This window comes from Ovis canadensis, chromosome 14 (assembly GCF_042477335.2).
Source record: "Ovis canadensis isolate MfBH-ARS-UI-01 breed Bighorn chromosome 14, ARS-UI_OviCan_v2, whole genome shotgun sequence".
Taxonomy (NCBI): Eukaryota; Metazoa; Chordata; class Mammalia; order Artiodactyla; family Bovidae; genus Ovis; species Ovis canadensis.
In genome coordinates this window covers 75,794,217-75,816,614 of record NC_091258.1, presented here as the reverse complement: position 1 = coordinate 75,816,614, position 22,398 = coordinate 75,794,217, and the positions used below count along the sequence as shown (strand labels likewise).

At 45.2% G+C, this 22,398-nt stretch overlaps 1 protein-coding gene and 1 long non-coding RNA gene across 3 annotated transcripts; both read right to left on the bottom strand.

The window, feature by feature from the left end:
- Positions 1-3,744: 3,744 nt before the first annotated feature.
- On the bottom strand, positions 3,745-10,496 carry LOC138419274 (cationic amino acid transporter 3-like). 2 transcript variants are annotated; one of them, XM_069551944.1, is made up of 9 exons: positions 9,951-10,496; positions 8,981-9,139; positions 6,882-7,059; positions 5,886-6,025; positions 5,689-5,791; positions 5,302-5,498; positions 4,939-5,102; positions 4,551-4,659; positions 3,745-4,378 (listed from the first exon to the last, which is right to left on the bottom strand). In XM_069551944.1, the coding sequence occupies exons 1-9, from the start codon at positions 10,417-10,419 to the stop codon at positions 4,257-4,259; spliced, it is 1,641 nt and encodes a 546-aa protein (XP_069408045.1). In that variant the 5' UTR covers positions 10,420-10,496; the 3' UTR covers positions 3,745-4,256. The 2 variants fall into 2 exon arrangements, with proteins under 2 accessions (XP_069408045.1, XP_069408046.1); XM_069551945.1 differs by lacking the exon at positions 4,551-4,659.
- A 4,698-nt stretch (positions 10,497-15,194) lies between these two features.
- LOC138419294 (uncharacterized) lies at positions 15,195-17,527 on the bottom strand. The gene is made up of 2 exons (XR_011248929.1): positions 17,401-17,527; positions 15,195-15,611 (listed from the first exon to the last, which is right to left on the bottom strand). It is a non-coding gene; the product is annotated as an uncharacterized lncRNA (long non-coding RNA).
- Positions 17,528-22,398: the final 4,871 nt, after the last annotated feature.

Below are 22,398 nucleotides of genomic sequence, written 5' to 3'. Positions count from 1 at the left end.
GCATCTGTTGGAATGCCCTCCCTTTTTAAGGATAAATAGCACTCTATTATTTGGACCTACAACATTGTCTTATTCATATGTTGGTCAATGGGCACTTGGGTTGTTTCATGTTTTAGTTTTGTTAATAATGCTGCTATGAAAATGAGTGTACAAATACCTCTTCCAGAGTGTGCTTTCAATTCTGTTGTAGAGCCTTGGAAGTAGAGTGAGCTTCCCTGGTGGCTCAGACAGTAAAGAATCTGCCTGTAATGTGGGAATACCCAGATTTGATCCCTGGGTCAGGAAGATTCCCTGGAGAAGGGAATGGCTACCTGCTCTAGTATTCTTGCCTGGAGAATTCCAGGGACAGAGGAGCCAGGCGGGATATAGTCCATGAGGTTGCAAAGAGTCAGACACAAGTGAGTGACTAACACTTTCTCTTTCAGAAGTAGAATGGCTGGATCATATAGATTTTTGCCTGCTTGTGATGGAGAAATATTCACATACTGAGGTATGAAGTCATTTTTTCTTATGGTTTGTCTTGAACTGTGTGTGAGCTAAGACAGCCTGTCCAGCCCTCACAGCTCATCTGCTTTAACCATTGCGGTAAAGAGAGTCTGTTTGGAAGATAAGAATGAGTAACTCCCTTTCCATGGCATCCATGTTAACACTCCCTCCAAGATAAGGTTCCTGTCCCAGACACCAGGGTCCTGCTGTCTCGCTGTCTGTGTGCTAAGCCTGTCTCTCTTGAAATCTGGAAGGAATTCGCCCTGTCATGTTGATGTGTGAGCTTTGTTTGGATGAGGTGTAAGAGGATGCTGGAAACAATGCTTCAGCAGAGCAGTTCCTCAGAGCTCTCTGAGAGGCTGCCTTCCCAACTAGAGCCCTCAGTTTGGTTCAAATTAATTTTTTTTCTATCCCTATGGTAGGTTCTTTATTGATTGCTTCTGTGGACACAGATTCATTTGATCATCAAGAACCCTGAAAAGGAGGGGCTGTAAAACCGGGGACCCAACTCTCAATCCTCCTCCCTCCCAGTTTTACTTACATGACTTGCACAATCTGCTTGAGACCTGAGACACTCAATTGTGGGGAACCCTTAAGCCCAGCTCAGCACCAATTAGGAGTCTGTCGTTGTTACACTCATTCACAAAGTCATATCCAGCTCTTTGCAACTCCATGAACTGCAGCATGCCAGGCATCCCTGTCCTTCACTGTCTCCTGGAGTTTGCTCAAACTCCTGTCCATTGAGTCGGTGATGCTGTCTAACCATTTCACCCTCTGCCACCCCCTCCTACTCCTGCCCTCAATCTTTCCCAGCATCAGGGTCTTTTCCAATGAGTCTGTTCTTCGCATCAGGTGGTCAAAGTATTGCAGTTTGAGCTTCAGCACCAGCCCTTCCAATGAATATTCCAATGAATGATTTTCTTTAGGATTGACTGGCTTGAATTTCTTGCTGTCTAAGGGACTCACTTCCCTAAGTGGCTCAGATGGTAAAAGCATCTGGCTATAATGCGGGAGACCTGGGTTCGATCCCTGGGTCAGGAAGATACCCTGGAGGAGGAAATGGCAACCCACTCCAGTACTCTTGCCTGGAAAATCACATGGACAGAGGAGCCTGGTGGGCTGCAGTCCATGGGGTCGCAAAGAGTCGGACACAACTGAGCAACTTCACTTCACTTCAAGGGACTCTTACGTCTTCTCCAGCACCACAGTTCAAAATCACCAAAGTTCAATTCTTTGGTGCTCAGCCTTCTTTATGGTCCAGCTCTCATATTCACACAGGACTACCAAAAAAACCAAAGCTCATAGATTAGACATAGCTTTAAATTCTTATTTTCCATTTTAATTAGTTTCACAAAATATTGTATTTCAAGCAAATACTGTTCGTTCCCCTTGATATCATCTGAAAAATAAAATTTTCTCTGCTTTGGGGCACATAAAATATTACATGTACATGTGATCCTTTTATTATATATCTCATCAAATATAATTGAACATTTTCTGCATTTCAGACACTGTTTCAGCTGCTAGGGAGAAAATGGTGGTCAAAAGTGTTGTGAGTTGAATGTATTTCCCCGTTCTCAAATTCCTCTGTTGAAACCCTAACACCCAGGACCACAGAATGTGACTGTATTTGGTGAGAGGGCCTTAAAGAGGTAGCTAAATCTAAATGAGGTCATTAGAGTTGGCCCTAACCCAATATGACTGATATCCTCATAAGAAGAGGTGATTAGAACACAGAGAGCATACAAAGAGACCAAGAGGTGGAGAGATTTAGCGCATAAAAATACAAGACACTTAAATGCAGTGAATTTCATAGAAACCATGAACATTTAAAAATATATTTTAATACATATATCTTATATAGATACATATTTTATGCATTTAATTATACATATTTTACTATGCATAGACATATTCACATGTACACACATGCTTCACTTTTTACAAATATTGCATGTTTAAATTGATTTGTGACCACTGTGTTATCAATTGATGTTTACCATATTTTAGAAAAAATAGTTTTAAATCAAGGGGTGTACTTTTTTAAAAAGCAAAATGCTATTGCACACTGAGTAGAACATAGCATAATGTAACTTTTTAAAAACGTGACTTTTATATGCATGGGGAAACTAAAAAATTTGTGTATGACTCCTTTTATTGCTATTTTTTAAAATTGGGTCATCTGGACCCAACCAGCAATATTCCCAGTGTATACCTGTATGGGTAATCATATTTGATTAATGAATGAATCTCCAATTTGGGTCACATCACTTATTTTATTGGTTGCACTGTGTAGCTTGTGGGATCTTAGTTCCCCCATTTGGGACAGAACTCGCACAGCCTGCAGGGGAAAAATGGAGTCCTAATGACTGGACCACCAGGGAACTCCCCATACCATTTAATAGTTATAAAAATGCACCATTTTCTTTCCTGGAGAATTACCCACATTCTGGTTTTGGCTGATTGCATTTTCAGTTGAAATGTGAATCTATCCTTTATATCTGCTCTGAGCTGGGAGTTGCTCTAGAGGCTTGATTGTATTCTGATGCAGTTTGTCATCAAGGCTATGCTCCAGGAAGTGTTCTGTACTGCTTATCACAGCTCATGGGGTAGCACAGGACCTGGGTGTCCCACATCAGTAAGGGAAGAATGACAATCAGGTGATGTCAACCTCCTCCATCAAAGTTTCACCTGACAGCTTCAGTCCCCATTAATTTCTCAGCCAATAATTTCATTAGAACTCGCTAGATAGTGATATCTCTAATTCTGTTAATCTTCCTGCATTTATTCTTTAATCCACCTGAGAATTTTGCTGTTTAGTTTCTTGACTTCCATCCCCCTTTTACTCTACTTCAGTTGTTCATTCCCACAAACAACCCTCTATATCATTATCACCGACATCATGCAAGTCCATGACCTCAGTTTCGAGCATTCTGTTCTGCAGCAACCACTTTTCATCTTGTTTCACAGGTTCGTTTTCCATCTTTTAGCTTCACCCAACTGGAAGCATTTATCAACCAATTATTACTCCCCATCCCATTCCCCTTCCTCTAGCAATGCAGGTGTCCTTGTTGTTTTTGCAATTAAGAACTTTTTCTCATCAACTCTGTTGTGCAACTCTAATGTTCTACCACAGAAGAGTAAAGAGAAATGATCATTTGGATGATGTTACACTACATCTCAATAAGCTGGAGGAAGAGATTAAAATGAGCGTTTCCCTTTATCATTACTCAATGATCAACTTTATCTGTTATTCTCTTTTTCTTAAACTCTACTTTGTTCTATAATAAGATAGCTGCTCTAGCATTCTTGTGTTACTGTTTGTACAACGTGTTTGTTCCCTTCCTTTTAATTCCAACCTATTTATGTCCTAATGTTTAAAGTATAACCCTGGACAGGAAATATACTTACCTGCATTTCCTTCCCAGGTCACAATCTCTGTGTTTTCAGTGGAAATAGACACAAGAAGGTGCTTCTTATACCCCCATTAATATTTTAATACTTTCTCTGGTTGATGGTTATTTTGTTGTACTTTCTTTGTGAAAATTCACCTTGAGGCTCACTTATGAAGCATGTGCTTTTCTGAATATATATTTTGCTTTGAAAAGTTTACTTCAAAATTATTCAATAGTAAAGTCATATCTGCTGGCAATAAGCACATGGTTGTAAATGCATTTCACCTTCAGGCTCCATAGAGGCTCAAAGTGCCACTTGAACTGGAAGATACTTCTGAGTCTGGAGGGATTCCACACAGCGTCTATGTCCTGTGGTTAAGAAGATTCATCATCAGGGATGTTTCCGTCAAGCATGTGGGGACTGGAGGCCGGCGGCTGTTGATCATCATTCTCCCCCAGGCTGTGTCGGATCCCAAATCCAAAGTATATGACAGATCCTAGTAGGGAGAGGAGACAGTGAGAAGGGACAGTAGGAGCTCTCCTCACTTAATGAAAGCCCAGCAGGTGTCCTCTGCTTTCTGTCATGTCTGACAGTTTAGGGGAGAGGTAGCAGGAAGACACTTGGCTTCAGTCACTCAAGGGGCCTCAGTTTTCAAGAAAGGCACTCACCAATCCCCATCCAGAGGCCAAACTGGACCCAGGTCCTAGTGTTCATCTGCATCATCAAGTAAACGTTGACAAAGATGCTCACCAGTGGGAGGATGGGCCAACAAAGGACCTGGGGACAAAGTCAATTCATCCCTGAACACACCCCAGACGTCTGAAAGGGAGACCCTACTCCACGTGGGCAGGAAGAGTCCAGTTCAACGCAGGCTGTGTGTTCAGTGCCTACTGAGATTGTGTGTGTAAAGCGCTGAGCGTGGATCAGGAAAGGGTCAGTTGGTTTTAGCAGCTTCCCTCTGGGAGCAACTCCTGATCCAGCCTACAGCATTTAGATGTCAGAGCAGGCTGCCTTCATTCCTCAAGGTGGAGAGCTTGGATACATAAGGTCACTTACCTTGCAGTGAAGAGGAGAGGGGTTCTGGGGCTGCCTCAGGATGATGGCCGTGACCCCAATGATGAGCAGCAGCAGCACAGCCACTGTTGTGTACACTGAGAGTCCAGAGAATGCACGGCTGGTCAACAGGGCCAGGATCACTCTCAGGACCATCAGCAGGAGAACTGCAAGGTCAAGGAGGAGGAGAACAGGCTGGACCCAGAAGACAAAGACATCAGGACCTTGGGTCACACCCATCTCAAAACTGCCCACCTCAGGAAGGGCCATTATCTCTCCGAGATTCCTCCTCAACTGCCCAAAACACACTGCCCTCTCAATACTGTTAAATTTGGAATACAGCCAAAGAGAAACCCCACTGCTCACCAAGCAGGAAGGCATATCCATAGACAATCCGCCCAGATTTCCGAGTGGGGATGGTGCTGGGAGGGAACCACAGAGTCTTCAGAATCCTTGCATTTTCTGCTTCAGGCACAGATTGTAAAGGTCTTGCTTCCAGCTGAGAAATATCTATTTCCTCTTCTGCTGTTTCATTCTGGCTTAAATTCTGTTCTGGCTGATATCTGAATTAGAAATACCAAGGCAGTATTAATAGTATCCCCTATTCATCCAACATCACCCAGATGATTCCATCTCTTTCCCAAATCAATGATCGTTGGTCATTTTGAAGGCAGCGTGAAGGCAGAAGAGGATCATCTTCACATCAGTCCCCACCAGTCAAAGAGCCTCAGTCAGCGTGTTGTGGGGTCTCACCTGAGGACAAGCGCAGAAAAGGCCACCAGGGAGTAAGCGAGCAGGGTCCCAGTTGACATGAGGTCCGCAAGATCAGTGAGCTCTAAGAGTAGTGCCATGACCGCTAAAATCAGGGCACAAACAAGGTAGGGGGAGAGAGTGAGATAGTGGAAATATGCAAGTTAAGAAAACTGATCAAACAAGTTTTGTTTATTCACCTGCAAGACTTCCAGAAGCCAAGATGGTCCAGATGGCAGTTCGTGTGCGGGCATGGATTTGGGCAAGTCTCCTGAAAAGGAGCCCATCCTCTGCCATTGTGTAGATCACATGAAACATAGGGAACATGGTGCCCAGGAGGCTGGGAGAGAAAGTGGGCACGTGGGAGGAAGGGGAGAAGCATGAGAGGCTGGGGTTTCTGCTCCCTAGTCTACATGGGGTAAGCTGTTTCTCAATCCTAAGATACAATGTCTGATAATCTGACAGAGGGTGGAGAAAAAGCTTTGACACTGACTTGGATGAAAGAGCGCAGATGGTGAGGGCAGCCAGAACGCATCTTAGAGGGCCCCACCTAACACTGAGGAAAGCCTGCGGCAGGAGGCTCTCAGGATGAATCTGGTAGTAGGGCACCATGAGGGTGAGTGCTGCTGAGCCACCAACATACACCAAAAAGCAGATGAAGATCGTGACCACGATGCTAATGGGGATGGAAAGCTGAGGATTTCTGGCTTCTACTCCTGCGAGATGGGTGGAGTATTAGGTCAGTAAACACACTGGAATGAAACCACAAAATCCAATTACCTTTCACCTCCAAATGCAGTCTAGACTTCTTCCAACCCCTATGCCCAAGGGCAGCCCAACCTGCCCAGACCCTTGATAAGAAACACAGTGACCACGTTATCTGTAGTAGCAATGACATCAAAGCCATCAAAAGCATAGATGCATGTTGCTATTCCATGGAGAATCCCTTCAATGCCAAAAGGTGTAAACCCTCCAGCACCCAGAGGACCCAAGCTGTGATGAGAGAATGAATGAGGAAGAACATGGGTGAGGTGAGTTCAGCCATCTCTACTTCTTTCCTCAGTTACTATCACAACTCCTGGACTCCATGACTCCACCATGGGATTCATCAGCCCCAATACCTTTGGTCCCCACCACGTTCCCAGCTGTGCGTATCACACACATAGACATTATTCAGCCAAGAGGACTCCCCTAACCTCGAGGTGTCAGTGGATGCAGATGTGTTCAACGTGTAGTCCTGGTCTGTGAGGTTCCAGTTGTGCAGGTCTCCCTTAATGAAGCCAGAGACGATGATGAAGATGAGAATAGAAAGGTTCAAGAATGCAAACACTTTGTTAAGCATGACTGATTCTTGAAGTCCCAGAACCAGTAGTCCTGTGGAAAGATGGAATATGAGGCATCCACAATAACTAAATCCGCAGACATACAAAGAAAACTAGTGGTTGTCATAGACTGGGGTTTATGGATGGGTGAAAGGTAGACAGTGACTACTCAGCGGGCACAGGGGTTCCTTCTGTAGTGATGAAGATGTTTGGAGCTGCATGGAGGAGATGTTTGCACGACACTGTGAGTTTACTAAGTGCCACTGGATGGTACACATTAAGATGGCTAATTTCTTTTTTTTAAATTTTACTTTACAATACTGTATTGGTTTTGCCATACATCAACATGAATCCAGCACGGGTGTACATGAGTTCCAAATCCTGAACCCCCCTCCCACCTCCCTCCCCGTACCATCTCTCTGGGTCATCCCAGTGCACCAGCCCCAAGCATCCTGTATCCTGCATCCTACCTAGACTGGCAATTCGTTTCTTACATGATATTATACATGTTTCAATGCCATTCTCCCAAACCATCCCACCCTCTCCCTCTTCCACAGAATCCAAAAGTCTGTTTTATACATCTGTGTCTCTTTTGCCATCTCACATACAGGGTTATCGTTACCAAAAGATGGCTAATTTCTTATTGTGGCGATTGTCTCACAATAAACACATCGATCAACATCACTTTATACATCTTAAAATTATGTAATATTGTATCTCAATTAAGACAAGCTACGACAAGCCTAGACAGCACCTTAAAAAGCAGAGACATCACTTTGCCAACAAAGGTCTGTAAACAAAGTTGCAGTTTTTCCAGTAGTTATGTATAAAAGTGAGAGTTGAACCATAAAGAAGACTAAGCACCAAAGAGTTGATGCTTTCAAACTGTGCTGCTGGAGAAGACTCTTGAGAGCTCCCTGGACAGCAACGAGATCAAGCCAGTCAGTCCTAAAGGAAATCAGCCCTGAATATTCATCGGAAGGACTGATGTTGAAGCTGAAGCTCTAATAGTTTGGCCACCTGATATGAAGAACCAACTCATTGGAAAAGATGCTAATGCTGGGAAAGACTGAAGGCAGGAGGAGAAGGGGATGACAGAGATGGTAGGATGGCATCATCAACTCAATGGACATGAGTTTGAGCAAACTCGGGGAGATAGTGAAGGGCAGGGAAGCCTGCTGTACCTCAATTCATGGGGTCGCAAAGATGTGACTTAGCGACAGATTGTTATTGTTATAACAATCTCAATTATATCGCAAAAAAATCCGGGGGATATGGTAAATGATTAATTTTATTTTGTGGGAATTTCCGCTCAAATAAACAAATATCTTCAGTCTCAGTACAGGGACGAAACTTGTAGGCCTAAAGTAAATGATTATCAGGTGGGAATGATTTTGTCTCTGAAGAGACTTGGCAATATCTTGAGGCATTCCGATTGTCATAATTTGGCTGGTGGGCATTGCTGTTATCTAGTAAGTAAAGACTGAGGATGCTAATCAACAGTTGACAATGACTGAAAAGAAAATTCACAATGAATAAGACAGCTCCCTGACATTGAAGAATGATGTAGTGCCCAGAATGTCAGTAGTGCCAAGGGTGAAAACCAATGGTTTGTATCTTGGCTTCTTGTCTCTCCTATCTCAGTTCACTCCAGTCCTACCTGATGTGAAGAGCTGACTCATTGGAAAAGACCCTGATGCTGGGAAAGATGGAGGGCAGGATGAGAAGGGGATGACAGAGGATGAGATGGCTGGATGGCATCACCGACTCAATGGACATGAGTTTGGGCAAACTCTGGGAATTGGTGATGAATAGGGAGGCCTGGCGTGCTGCGTTTCATGGGGTCGCAAAGAGCTGGACACGACTGAGCGACTGAACTGAATTATCCCACCATTCTGGAACTCCAAGCTTTCTTCACCTCAACTCCCCCTCCACATCCCACTCTTTCCATTCTGTCCTGAGCCCTGTCTCACCTGTGAGCAGCAGCACCAGGAGCAGGGCAAAAAAGTCTGGATGCCTGGCCAGGAAGTAGGGCATATATGGAGAGAAAGTTCCCTGGAATGCCTGAGAGATGTGGTTCCCAATGAGACTGTCAAAGGCGATGCTCCAGGCCTTGGCCTCACTGGCGGTGCCTGCAGCAGCAAGAGAACACTCACTGACAAAGAGAAATTGAACCCTTATCACGTACCATGGGATGTTCTGGGGGGCGGGGGTGGAGGTGAAAAACAGACAAAATACCTAATCTTACAAAGTTCTCTTTTATAGAGTGGAGAGGGTACACCCTTCGCAAGCGGCACTAATGGTGAAGAAGCTGCTTGCCAATGCAGGACACGTAAGAGATGCAGGTTCAATCCCTGGGTTGGGGAGATCTCCAGTGGTAGGAAATGGCAACCCACTTCAGTGTTCTTGCCTGGAGAATCCCATGGACAGAGGAGCCTGGTGGGCTACAGTCCATGGGATCGCAAAGAGTTGGATGTTACTCAAGCAACCTGGCACTCAGAGTAGACTCAGATGATTCACAAAACGGGTCAACTATTTAATATGTTAGGAGGAGATTAATATGAGGCTAAAAACTATAACAGGGAAGTGGGACCTAGAGGACCGGGAAGTGAGGGTGACAATTTAAGTCGAATTGTAAACAAAAATCCCACAAAGGAAACAGCGGAGCAGAGACTTCAGTATGGTGAGGGGAAGGGCCTGGGGGACATGCCTCCTTATCACCCACTCCTTTCAGTTCCTTTTCCTGCTCAGTTCTTGGTTCAGTCATTTAAGGAGAGCAGAGCTGACCTAACTAGAATACAGTTATAAGGGTTTCCTGCCACGCTACCCAAGCCCCCCCTCAAGGTGGATTAACGAAGTTCTCATGAATCAGTGAGGACTCAACTACCCGCTCTGAATTTCCTGATCTTAAGCCCCACACCTTCCCCCACCCCACCGTCTCACCGATGACAAAGGACAGGATGAGGTTCCAGCCAATGATGAAGGCACACAGTTCTCCCATGGTGACGTAGCTATAGAGATACGCAGAACCGGAGCGTGGTACCCGGGCCACCAACTCTGCGTAGCAGAGCCCGGACAAAAGAGTTGACAGGCCAGCCAGCAAGAAGCAGATGACGATTGCTGGTCCCGCTTCGTACACAGCCACTTCTCCAACCACGATGTACACGCCAGCTCCTAGGGTACCGCTCACACCCAGAGCTGTCAGGTCTATGGTGTTCAGACAGTGGGCCCTGCCCCTCTCAGACTCCTCCCTGGGCTCCAGCCGCCGCCTACGGACCAGCTTCTGACCAAACTGGTGAACATCCTGACACAACATCCTAGAGAATCGAGGAGGCTCAGATCTGCTGAGAAAACAGCATAGCAAGCCATCAAGAAGGTCCACCTGCCCTTGGCCCCGGGAGTCCAGTTCCATGGAGTGACAGAGTGATGGGAACAGGTGGTAAGAGGGCAGATGGAGGGAGTTCTCTATCTCTGAGATATGGTTCCTTAAACCTAAGTGAATCTTTTAAGATGTTTCAAAGTTACGGAAAGAGTTGCTTGAAGAGAAGCGAGGGGGAGCACTTCTCTTAATGAAGTGTGATTTTATTCCTCGTCTCTTCTTTACTGAAAATACACATCCTACTTTCCTGTTGCATATTAAAATGCTTCCGTTATTGTTTCTAGCAGATTTACCTATATATTTCAGATAGAATCCTCAACTCTTAAAACCTAGAAAAGCTAAAACATAATTATTTCAAAAGTGTTCATTCAAAAACTTTTATCCTATACCAAGCCAATTTTCTTGCTAACAAATGTTGTAACATAAATTTAGTGACTTTCAGGCAACCCAGCTATAGTAAAATTATTATGCTTAATATTGATGACTCTGAAGATATGTCTATATTAACAAATTTAAACAGACTTTAAGGTCAGATATCAGTTTAACGCTGAATATTTCCCAGAGTGTGTGAACCTGTATTTAGCTTCATTCTTGTATTTAGAATTATTTGCTTTCTTTTCTTTAAGCCAACTTAATAGCGCTCCTTTACAAATCAGCAACACTATCCAAAAGCAAAGACTGAGACGTACGTCAATCCAGGCAGAGACCTCACAGTTTCATTTCCTAAACTTAGCCATGAATCAGCTATTGCAATATGAAACTCACTAGTTTGTAAATCACTGGTTTGTAAATAACTGTAACAGTAAAATACAGTTACTCTTTAAAATAAATATATTTATGTAAAATTTTTATAAAGTTTTAAAATAAGTAATAAGTAAAAATTTTAAATGATTCTTCCATGTTTTATCCTCAGTCTCAGAACTTAGACATGGCTTAGATAAGTGTTCCTAAAAGCCCTGGTCTCAAGGCATAGGCAGAAAAAATCATGTTCTCCTAGCAGGAGTTGTTCTTTAAGGGTCATTTCTCCAGAGTCCAGAGAATATTGTGGCCACACACTGTTAGAATAAAATATCTTCTTTCTTTTCTGTAGCCATAGTTTCGTAGGTAAATTTTAGACCAGAGAGTTCTCAAATTGGCCCTGATAACAGGGGCAAAGTGGCTGATAAAATGTTGTACCAGCAAAGACTGTTTCTCTGGAAAGAAGGGGGTCTAATTTAAATCCAAAGAGTCTGAAGCAGTAGGGGAACTTGCAGGTTTGGGGAAGCTTGGTTCCCCTCCGAGAGCTGGGAAAAACTAGAAGGGGATCATTTAGAATGAATAGGACATTTAATATCAGTTTATTTTCCCATCCATGGCAACAAAGATTTAATTGTAAGATACTATATTATTATAAGATAGTAGAATATTATAATCCAGAGACCTAATTTTTTAGGTCATTTTCCATCCCTCAACTTAAATAAAGACCAGTGATCATGAAAACAAATCTAAGTTTCCCCTTTGTTGGCCCATCTGGCTTAAAAAGGACAATGTCCCAGGTTGAACAACTGGCAACCAAGAACAGCACTCCTAGAAATGAGGCCCAGCCTCCCAGAAACACGACTCGGGGGCCCCTGAGGGAGACCCAGACTGCCCTCTGAATTTCCTTCGAATCCTGTGCGTGCTGGAATTCTGAGAGTCCTCTACTCGCCCACTGCTCACTGACCAGAAGTCTGTAGTTGGCCCAGTCCCTCCCATGAGGGGTTCCCAGGTGCGGGGGTGGAGTGGGGGTGTCGAGGGAACATTTGAACCGGTGCCAGTGTCACCGGGGTGCCCCTTGAGGAGCGTCTGCCGCAGCGGTGAGGTCAGCTCAGTAGGCTGTGCCCCTTGCTGTGCATGCGCTGTCGCAGCCTGGAGTGGCGGAGAGCTGCTGGCGGAACTGGAGGTGGCTACGAGGGAGAAGGCCACAGGGCTCAGGACCTGAGGGCCAAGTGCTGAGAGCAGTCTCACAGCGGATTTGTGCACACGGAGCACAGTGGGAGAGAAAACAGCAGAAATAGCCCCAGGTCTATCACCCCATTTGTTTGGGTGTCTAAGGTAAAACTGAAGGGGACATAAGGCTTAGGTGAAAAAGAAACCTTGCTTCTCAAGTAAATGAGTAAATTCTAATTAGTAAATTAGTAAAATCAAGTAAATTCTTTACTTCTCAAGTAAAGAAGATCACAGGACAAGAAGAATTTGCCTGCTGGTGGGTTGCTTGGGGAGAACGACAGGGAAGACTGACTGTGGGGGCTGGGGGTTGTAATTTTTCTACTCCTGGGAGATAAAAGTGCAGTGTGTAGCAGGGAGCAATTTGTTGGAGGCAGTGGCAGGTGCCAAGCTATGATCCCCCTTGCGTTGCTCTCAGTGTTGAAGAGGATGGGCACAGGGCATGCTGGGAGTTGTAGGTCCTGCAGAGCCAGTGAGAGACGGAGAGAGGAGAGAAGAACATGACTTGGGCCCCTTCACTGAGCGCACCTGTAGCCCTGCGGATCTTGGAAGGAGAACAAAGCAGAGAGTGGGAGCAAGCAAGTGCTCATGGGAGAGAGAGAAACTCAGAGGTCTCCAGCCAGCAGTCTGCGGAGACCTGCAGTTTACCTTGAAATCCTGGGTCTCAGCATCAGACATTCTTGGATAGAGTCAGGCGTGTGTGGTGGCTTAGTTCTCTGCTCAGGAATCCGGGGTCCAATTTCTGGGGGAAAACCAGGAATCCTAGCTGCTGGTCCACCAGGGGCCACGGGTTAGAGACAAGGTTCCTCTGGCTCTCGTCCCCGTTGATACATTCGTTTCTCAAGGAGTCAAAAGCTGTAAAAACACACACACACACACACACAAAGAAAGAAAAAGTGTACAAAGTATATTAGAGACACAGCCCAACAAGCCAGAGGCACAGAGAAATTGCTTGTTCAGTTCAGACCAAAGGGAGGCAGAATTACACACCCAGAGAGAAGAGATGTGGGCCTTCCGTTGAGGAGGAGGAGCCCCATAAAAGGGCAGTTAAGTCATTCACACAGGGCACTTCTTCCAGATTTGTTCACCTTTGGCCAATTGTCTGGTTTCTTTTTCCACACCTGCCCTGCCCTAGGATCCTCCCCAAAACACATGTACAACTTCTTTCCAAGATGGATTTTAGTCCAGAGCCCTGTGAGGGTGTCCTTGGCATCACCTATTACAGGATGGTGCCCCCTTCTTTTTCACCTCCAAGGAGGCTTTCTGGGCATGTGCAGCGTCTCCCCAGTCCCAAGGGTGGGAAATATGTGACCTCTTGATCTTTGAATCAAATAGAGTTTAGCCCTGCTGTAATTGTTATCTTGAGTCCACAGGAAACGAAGTCCAGCTACTTACAATCTTGTCATTTCTATCTCGAGGTGCCAACAGGAGGCTGGTTGTAAATGTCTACCCTAGAGCCCACCTGCCTCCTTCCTCAGGATATGTAAACAGGAGTCAAATTCTAAATGCCCAGCCTGGATTCTGCCTTACCTAGATCCTGCCTCAGGGCCATATGGGGCTCCTAGGCATTATTTCTGTCCCTTGTTTCTTGTAGGCAGACTCCAGCCTCCAGGACCTTCCCTGAATTCCAAAGGGCAGCTTCAAGCAGTTTGCTAATCTCAGAGCTTCCGAGAAACCACCTGAGACAAAATTAAAGGGGCCAAAGCAATTTCATTGTCTAAAAATGTTCTACCTACAAAAAGAGACCTTTAAAAAGTAAGGTTGCAGTTACTAGCTGCCAGCAGATATTGTTCTGTGAATGGATGTGGCATCCTAGTCTGATGCAACTCAGAAAACTCGTTTTTGGCACACCCTGCGTCACCTAGCTATTTCCTCGGATGTCTGCACCGCAGCTACTTCATTTTGACTTTTACCTGTAGTTTTCTCCTCAACAGCCAAAGCAGGTGCCACCATTAGTGATGTCAGTGTTTGTCTACGTATGCAAAGATGAAAGAATCGGGGCTCATAAGATCTTCTCCTGACTTGTGGACACAGTGGAGGAAGGAGCGGGTGGGACAAATTGGTAGAATAGCATTGAAACATAAACGCTGTGTGTGCTAAGTCACTTCAGTCATGTCCAACTCTTTGTGACCCTGTGGACTGTAGCCCTCCAGGCTCGTTCGTTCATGGGATTCTCCAGGCAAGAAGACTGGAGTGGATTGCCATTCTCTTCTCCAGGGGATCTTCCAGACCCAGGGATCAAACCTGGGTCTCTTGCATTCTTTACCATCTGAGCCCCCAGGTAAGCCCCCAAACGTATACATTACCACGTGCAAAATGGACAGCTAACGGGAAGTTGCTGTGTAACACAGGGAGCTCAACCCAGTGCTCTGTGACAACCAACCTAGAGGGGTGGGACGGGGGGGTGGGCGAGAGGGAGGTTCAAGAGGGAGGGGACACATGTATACCTATGGCTGATGCACGTTGTTGTACGGCAGAAACCAACAGAACATTGTAAAGAAGCAATCTTGCGATTGAAAATAAATTTTAAAAAGTCTTCTGAAAGTTCTAACTCTCTGACGGCCTGTTCTGCCAGTTTCCCCAGTGCACAGACTGCTTCATTCCTGATCTCCACCCTAAACTCCTCTCAGCGGGTGTTGAAGGTCAGCAGCTGCAGCAGCTCCTGACTTAATCCTTGGAGAGGTAGATGGCAGGTGCCAGTTTCCAGTCTGCAGGGCTCTGGTACGGTCATAAATTCAACCACGGGTTGGGTGGCAATTCATGAGCACTATGGTCCAGGAAAATACTCTCTCTTGTTGCTTCTCCCAACATTTAGAGTTACACGGTTACCGACACTGATCTCATATGAAACTACACGTCATCATTTTATCAGAGGCCAGTTGTGGAAGAAACAACAATTTTGCGAACCAGGAGAAACACAAATAACAAATAACAAAGCCGGCAGTGTTCGTAAGATCATAAGTGAGAATTAAGCTGAGAACTTAATTCCAGTAGATTTCAGGTGGTCTGACTCAATCCATTCTGTATCAGTCCTTATCTCTCAGAGAAATTATTTACTGGCAAAATCCATAAGGCACCAGCCCTCTCATTGTTCTCCAAGCTGTGTGGGATCCTGTATTGAAAATGTGGAGTGTTCAGATGAGCCATGGGACTGTCAGACTTCTCTATGTGCTCCAGCGGCCGCCCGTGACCAGCTTCTGAACAAACTGGTGAACGCATGGATGCAGCATCCTAGACACAGCTGAGGAGGGTACGATCTGCTGAGAAAGCGAGACACAAAGTCCTCAGGAAAGTCATCCTAAACAACACAGTCCTACTGTGGAGACCAGGAAACTCTACTCAATATCCTGCGATAAACCATAGGAAAAGAATATGAAAAAGAGGGACTTCCCTGGTGGGCCAGGAGCTAAGACTCCACGCTCCAAATCAAGGGGCCCAGGTCCCATCCCGGGTCAGAGAACTAGATTCCATATATCACAGCTAAGCGTTGGCTCAGACAAATAAACATTTTTGAAAATATGAAAACTATATACATAACTGAATCACTTTGCTGTACAGCTGAAATTAATACAACATTAGACATCAACTTTACTTCAATAAAAGAAAAAAAATATATCCATCTGCCCTTGGCCTTGGGAGTCCAATTCCATGAAGCAACAGAATGAGGGGGAGCAAGTGATATAAGGACACACTGGGCAAGTCGTCCGTCTCTGAACTTTGGTTTCTTCACACATTAAACATATTTCAAACATATTTCAAACATATTTCAAAGTTACTGGGAGAGTTACTTGAAGAGACGGATATGGGTTGGATATCCCATATCCAACCCACTTTGGATATGGGTTGTTTTGAGCTGAAGGCGATCCAGACCCAGCGGACTCAGGAGTTCTTTGTCTCTCCTTTAACTGCTCAAAATAATTATATTAGGGGACCTACTCCAGGAAGAGAGCTATTACCAGAGAACAGCTTTTAATCTCAAAAGGACTTGCCTGCCTAGAGGAGCAAGCAGCTGTTCACTGACCTCTTGTAAGTTGTCTTCCTCCCCCTTGAGGCCTCAGATCCCTACCTCCTTCTCCTTAGCTCAGGGGAACATCTGAGCCTCAATTGCCAGACTGTCTCTGAGCCTAGGGGCTTCCCCGGTGGCACAGTCAGTAAAGAACCCGCCTGCAATGCGGGAGACCCAGGTTTGATACCTGGGTGGGGAAGATCCCCTCAGTATTCTTGCCTGGAGAATCCCATGAACAGAGGAGCCTGGAGAGTTGGAGTTCACAGGGTCACAGAGTCCGACATTACTGCTGCGAGTTAGCACGCAAGCCCTGATCCTAATTGCAGCGTGCGGACTGTTTGTGGCAGGCTCCCTGCGGGCTTCCCTTCAGTGGTGGCCTGCAGGCCCCAGGCCCTGTGGGCTCAGGAGCCGTGGGCATGTAGGACCTTAGTTCCCAGACCAAGGATCTTGAACCTGCCTCCCCTGCATTGGCAGGCAGATTCTTTAGCACTGAGCCACCTGGGAAGCCCTCTGTGTATTTTACCACTATTAAAAAAAAATTACTGCCCATGATAAATAATAAAACTTGGGCACAGCAAACCGAAAAGTAACTGAATGTAAGTCATCATGCATTTATTCTTTACATATACCCAAATCTGTGGGTGTTGAAGTCCCTTACAGTTACCCCAATATCTGCAGAAGAGGAAGAACCCATAGATTCGAAGGGCCCACAGTAAAAAGAGATTAAAATCATAAAATCTATACTAGGGCATGATCACCAACCCTACATCATAAACCTTATATAAGGGTGATCTCTAATATTATATGAACAACAGGAAAATTGTCTTAGAGCCTCAAGGCACTGATCCAATCTCCCTCCACCCTTCCTTACACACACACACACAGCACAGACACCAGCTCCTGCTTTCATCTGTAAAACAGGTCTCTCCACCTTCAGGCTGGAGCTGGGCTGACTCCCTGCACTCTGGGGTTGCAGAGGTCTCTTTGGGAGGATGTGAACTCAGCGCCCAGTCTCCCACAGAAGAGGCTGACTGGAGACTTACTGGATCCTTGGAGCAGAGCCTGGAGACCTGGGTCAGTCAGGGAGGCTGAGGATAAGCCGTGCAGGGCTGGAGCCCGGACTTCTCCAAGAACCAAAGCCGGGAGTCCTGAGCACAGCAGACAGTCCTCACCCCTGGGCTGCTGGGGTGGGGGTGGGCTGGGAAACACCTGCAGTGTTGTTATCAGCCCTTGACTCTTCTGCGGTTACCCCCAGGGGGTGGTTCCGAGATGGTGTTTATTATAGTAAATTACACATAATGTATCATTTAGCATTGTAACCATTTTAAGTGTCCAGTTCAGAAGCGTTAAGAACATTCACATTTTGGGCAACCAAACTCCAGAACTTTTTTTCATCTCACAAAACCGAAACGGTACACATTGGACAAAAGCTCCCCCTTTCTCCTGCACAGTTGCTGGCAATCACCACTCTACTTCCTGTCTCTATGGCTCTGACCACTGTAGGTAGTTTAGGGGAGCCGTTCAGCATTTGTCATTTTCTATCAGGCTTGTTTCACCTAGTAACATGTCCGCAGGTTCATCCATGTTGTAGCTTATTGGAAACAGGTTATATTCTTTTTGTGATGGCGTGTTTCTTGAATGTTTCATGCTTTTTTGGTAGTTTTCCATTGGCGCTCTCCCATTTGAAGTAGCAGACATCTTCAATCTTTGCTAGTTACCTTCAGCTGGGGTATTCTTTTTTTTTTCTTTTTTTAAAAAATGTATTTTTACTTTATTTTACTTTACAATAGTGTATTGGTTTTGCCATACATTGACATGAATCCACCACGGGTGTATACGAGCTCCCAATCCTGAATCCCCCTCCCACCTCCCACCCCATATCATCTCTCTGGATCATCCCCATGCACCAGCCCCAAGCATCCTGTATCCTGTTTTAACGATGGCGGTGTATTATCTGGATCTTTCTCTTTCTATGCCTACACCTACTCCACTTTTCTTGCTCCCTCTTGTGGGAGAATTCTTAGCTTTTCTGTCTCTCTGCTCTGACAACCCACCAGGCTGCCTCCTGGAAAGCTGTCTCTGGATTTCCGGAAAGTGGCGCTAGGGCTCCAGTTTGCGGGCGCCTTCGCCCAGAGCGGGGGCCGGTTTTCTGAGCCCGGGCTCCCCTGGGCACTGCAGGGGGAGGGTCCCACAAGGAGCCCCTGGAGAGCGGGGGAAGTGTGGGTCAAGGACTTGGGGCACAGAGGGTGCCCGTGGACGCAGGAGGTAAATTCCAGGCTGTGGTGCTCAAGGAGGCATGTGGTTGGCTTCCCTGTTGAGAGCAATCCCTTTCACACCGTTTGAAATGTTGATCGGCCTCTTTGCCCGTACCTTTCCTCTCCCTCCTCATGGAGGTCCCGTCTCAGCACTGCGGAGGCTGCTGTAGAGACGCAGCGGCGTCCTGTGTTCTGCAGCGGTGTTCTGCAGCGGTGTCCTGCAGAACTAGGCTAACTGGACACTCCCTGAGCTCTTTCCTTTTCTGTGATGGGAGATCAGCCCTGTGAGATGTTTCCGTGTGTGTGTGTGTGTGTGTGTGTGTGTGTGTTTGGGGGGTTGGGGGGTAGTTTCTGCTACTTTCGCTTTGATCCTTTTTTGGAGTGCCAGACTCTTCCCTAGTGAAGGCTGACCTGCGAATTTTCTCCTGTGCATGTGAATCTCCCAGGTTACTGTTCTCCAGGTGACACCTGCGCCCCCAGAGGGGTCCGGGTAGGTTCCCTGGCCCTGCAGGTTCTGCAGCCCTTAGTGAGGTCTGCCAGCCTGTGACCCAGATGCACAGACAGACAAGACTCCCCCAGGGCTCCTTGGGCACATGGAGCTAAGTCCTGCCACACTCACAGGGGTGCTTTTCCAACCCAACCCAGAAAATGGGCAGAAGACCTAAACAGACATTTCTCCAAAGAAGACACAAAGATGGCCAACAAACGCGTGAAGAAAAAGATGCTCAACATCGCTCATTATCAGAGAAATGGGAATCAACACGACAGCGAGGTATCACCTCCCACCGATCAGAATGGCCATCATCAGAAGTCTGCAAACAGTAAATGCTGGAGAGGGTGTGGAGAAAAGGCAACCCTCTTGCGCTGTTGGTGGGAATGTAAACTGATTCAGCCACAACGGAGAACAGCACGGAGATTCCGTAAAAAACAGAACTTCCGCATGATCCAGAATCCCACTACTGAGCGTGTAACACGAGGAAAACAATTCAGAAAGACACGAGTACCCCAGTGTTTATTCCAGTGCTGTTTGCGGTCGCCAGCACATGGAAGCAACCTAACCGTGATGGGCAGAGAAGACGTGGTACACAGGCACGGTGGACTATCACTCACCACGAAAAGAAACGAGACTGGGTTATTTGTAGAGATATGGATGGACCTAGAGTCTGTCATACAGCGTGAAGTAAGTGAGAAAGAGAAAGACAAATAGCATACATTAATGTATATGGATGGAATCAAGAAAAACGGTACAGATGAGCCTGTATGCAGGGCAGGAACAGAGACGCCGGGAGAGAGAACAGACATGTGAACCAGGTAGGGAAAGGGAGGGTGAGACGAACTGAGAGAGTAGCATTGACGTATATACACTAGTGTGTGTAAGGCTGGTAGCTAGTGGGAAGCTGCTGTCCAGCTCAGGGAGCTTGGCTCAGGGCTCTGTGATGACCTAGAGGGTGGGATGGGGGCGGGGAGGGAGGGGAGTTCAAGGCGGAGGGGACACATGCATACACATAGCTGCTTCACTTCTTTGTATGGCAGAAAAATTACCCCAACTTTTTCAAAAGGTGCTTTCCCTCCTGAATGGATGTCTATTTGTTCTTTGTATATTGAAATATAGTTGGTTTATAATATTAGTTTCAGGTGTATAGCATAGTGATTCAATATTCTTCCAGTTACTGTATGATATCATTTGCATGTGGAATATTAAAAAAAAATACAAGTAAATGTATCAAAGGAGAAACAGACTCACAGATCCAGAAAACAAACTAGTGGTTACCGGCGGTGCAAGGGAAGGTTGTTTTTGCTCAGTCACTAAGTCACGTCTGACTCTTTGCAACCCCATGGACTACAAACCAGGCTCCTTTGTCCTCCACTATTTCCTGGAGTTTGCTCAAATTCATGTCCTTTGAGTTGGTGATGCTATCTAACCATCTTATCCTCTGTCACCCCCTTCTCCTTTTGCCCTCAATCTTTCCCAGCATCAGGGTCTTTTCCAATGAGTCAGCTCTTCACATCAGGTGGCCAAAGAGAGGGAAGGAGGCAGGATCAAATTAGGGATATGGTATTCAGAGTTTATACCACGTATACAATAGATAGGCAGCAAGGATAGATTGTAGAGTACATGGAATTGTCACCCTTATCATGTAATAACTTTTGATGGAGTGTAATTGGTGAAACTACTCAGTAGCTATGCTGTACACCTGAAACTATTAATATAGTACTGTAAAACAAGTCTACTTCAATTAAAAAGAAATACAATTCTAATTCTAGTAATTAGAATTGCTATAGGGTTTTACCAATGGCTCACTGTGTAAGGAATCTGCCTGCAGTGCAGGAGATGCAGGAGATGGGGGTTTGATCCCTGAGCTGAGAATGATCCCCTGGGTAAGGAAATGGCAACCCACTCCAGTACTCTTGCCTGGGAAATCCCATGGACAGAGGAGCCTGGCAGGCTACCGTCCATGGGGTTGCAAACAATCAAACACGACTGAGCAACTAAGCACAAATGTTAAGAAGTCTGATTAACATGTGTCATTAAAACTACTGAAATTAATAAGGAAAATATATTTGCGTTCAAGGAAAATTTTTTAAAGTTATAAGGATGAACGTGTATTTTGTTAAAAGGAAAGGAAGCAATTTTGTCCTAAAGTGACATTAAAGTGGGGGAGGGGAGAAGCAGAACACTGAAAATCTGAGTGTAATAAAGGAAGTTATAGAAAACTTGTGGGGGATTTCCCTGGTGGTCCAGGGGTTCATGGCAGGGGGGCCTGGGTTATACATCCCTGGTCTGGGAACTAAGATTCTGCAAGCTGCAGACAAGGTTCAAAAAAAAAAAAAAAAGAAGTTGTGCTATCTTTGAAAATCTTCCCAAATCAAATTCCTTTACCACACACACACACACACACACACACACACACACACAAATTATTTGGCCATGGTAAATCTTATCTACGTTATGATGTGGGATCTAATTTCCTAACCAGGGATCAAACTTGAACCCCGTGCTTTGGGAGCATGGACTCTTAGGCATTGGACCACCAGGGAAGTCACTCCCAAATAATACTATAAGTGAAATATTTTCTTGACCTCTAGCTAATTTGGGGATTTTTCAGTGAGCCCCTACAACATCTCAGAGAAAGATATTGAACCCATTATAATTAGGAAAATTGGCAAATATTATTAATAGCTATCAGAGTCAAGTAAGTGATGATGAACCTTCTAAGGTGATATTGGAAGGATAAATGTTATCAATATTTTTTTCTAAAAAACTATATGAAATTGTAAAAAGCCTACTATGTCCCAGCATATTGTTATCAGTCATAATTCTAATTATTATCTTGAAATATTAAATGTTATGGAAATAGTAAAAACTCTCTTTTTACTTACCTCAATTGCCATTTAATTTTCCATCTACAGAGCCAAACACCTCACCTCTGGATTTCCCATCTTACATAGGTTATGTAAGGACTCATCCTGTGCTTTATCTCTCTACTTCTTTGCCGAGCATAGCTTTGACTAGACAGACCTTTGTCGGCAAAGTAATATCTCTGTTTTTTAATGCACTCTCTAGGTTTGTCATAGCCCTTCTTCCAAGGAGCAAGCATCTTTTAATTTCATGGGTGCGGTCACAGTCCACAGTGATTTAATATATCCTAGTAAATTGTTATCAGTCATAAGTTATCTTAAAATTAAATATATTATCTTAAAATTCTGTGTTATGGAAATAACCAAAATTCTCTTTTCTTTTTTCTTACCATGGTTGTTATTTAATTTTCCATCAACAGAGACAAA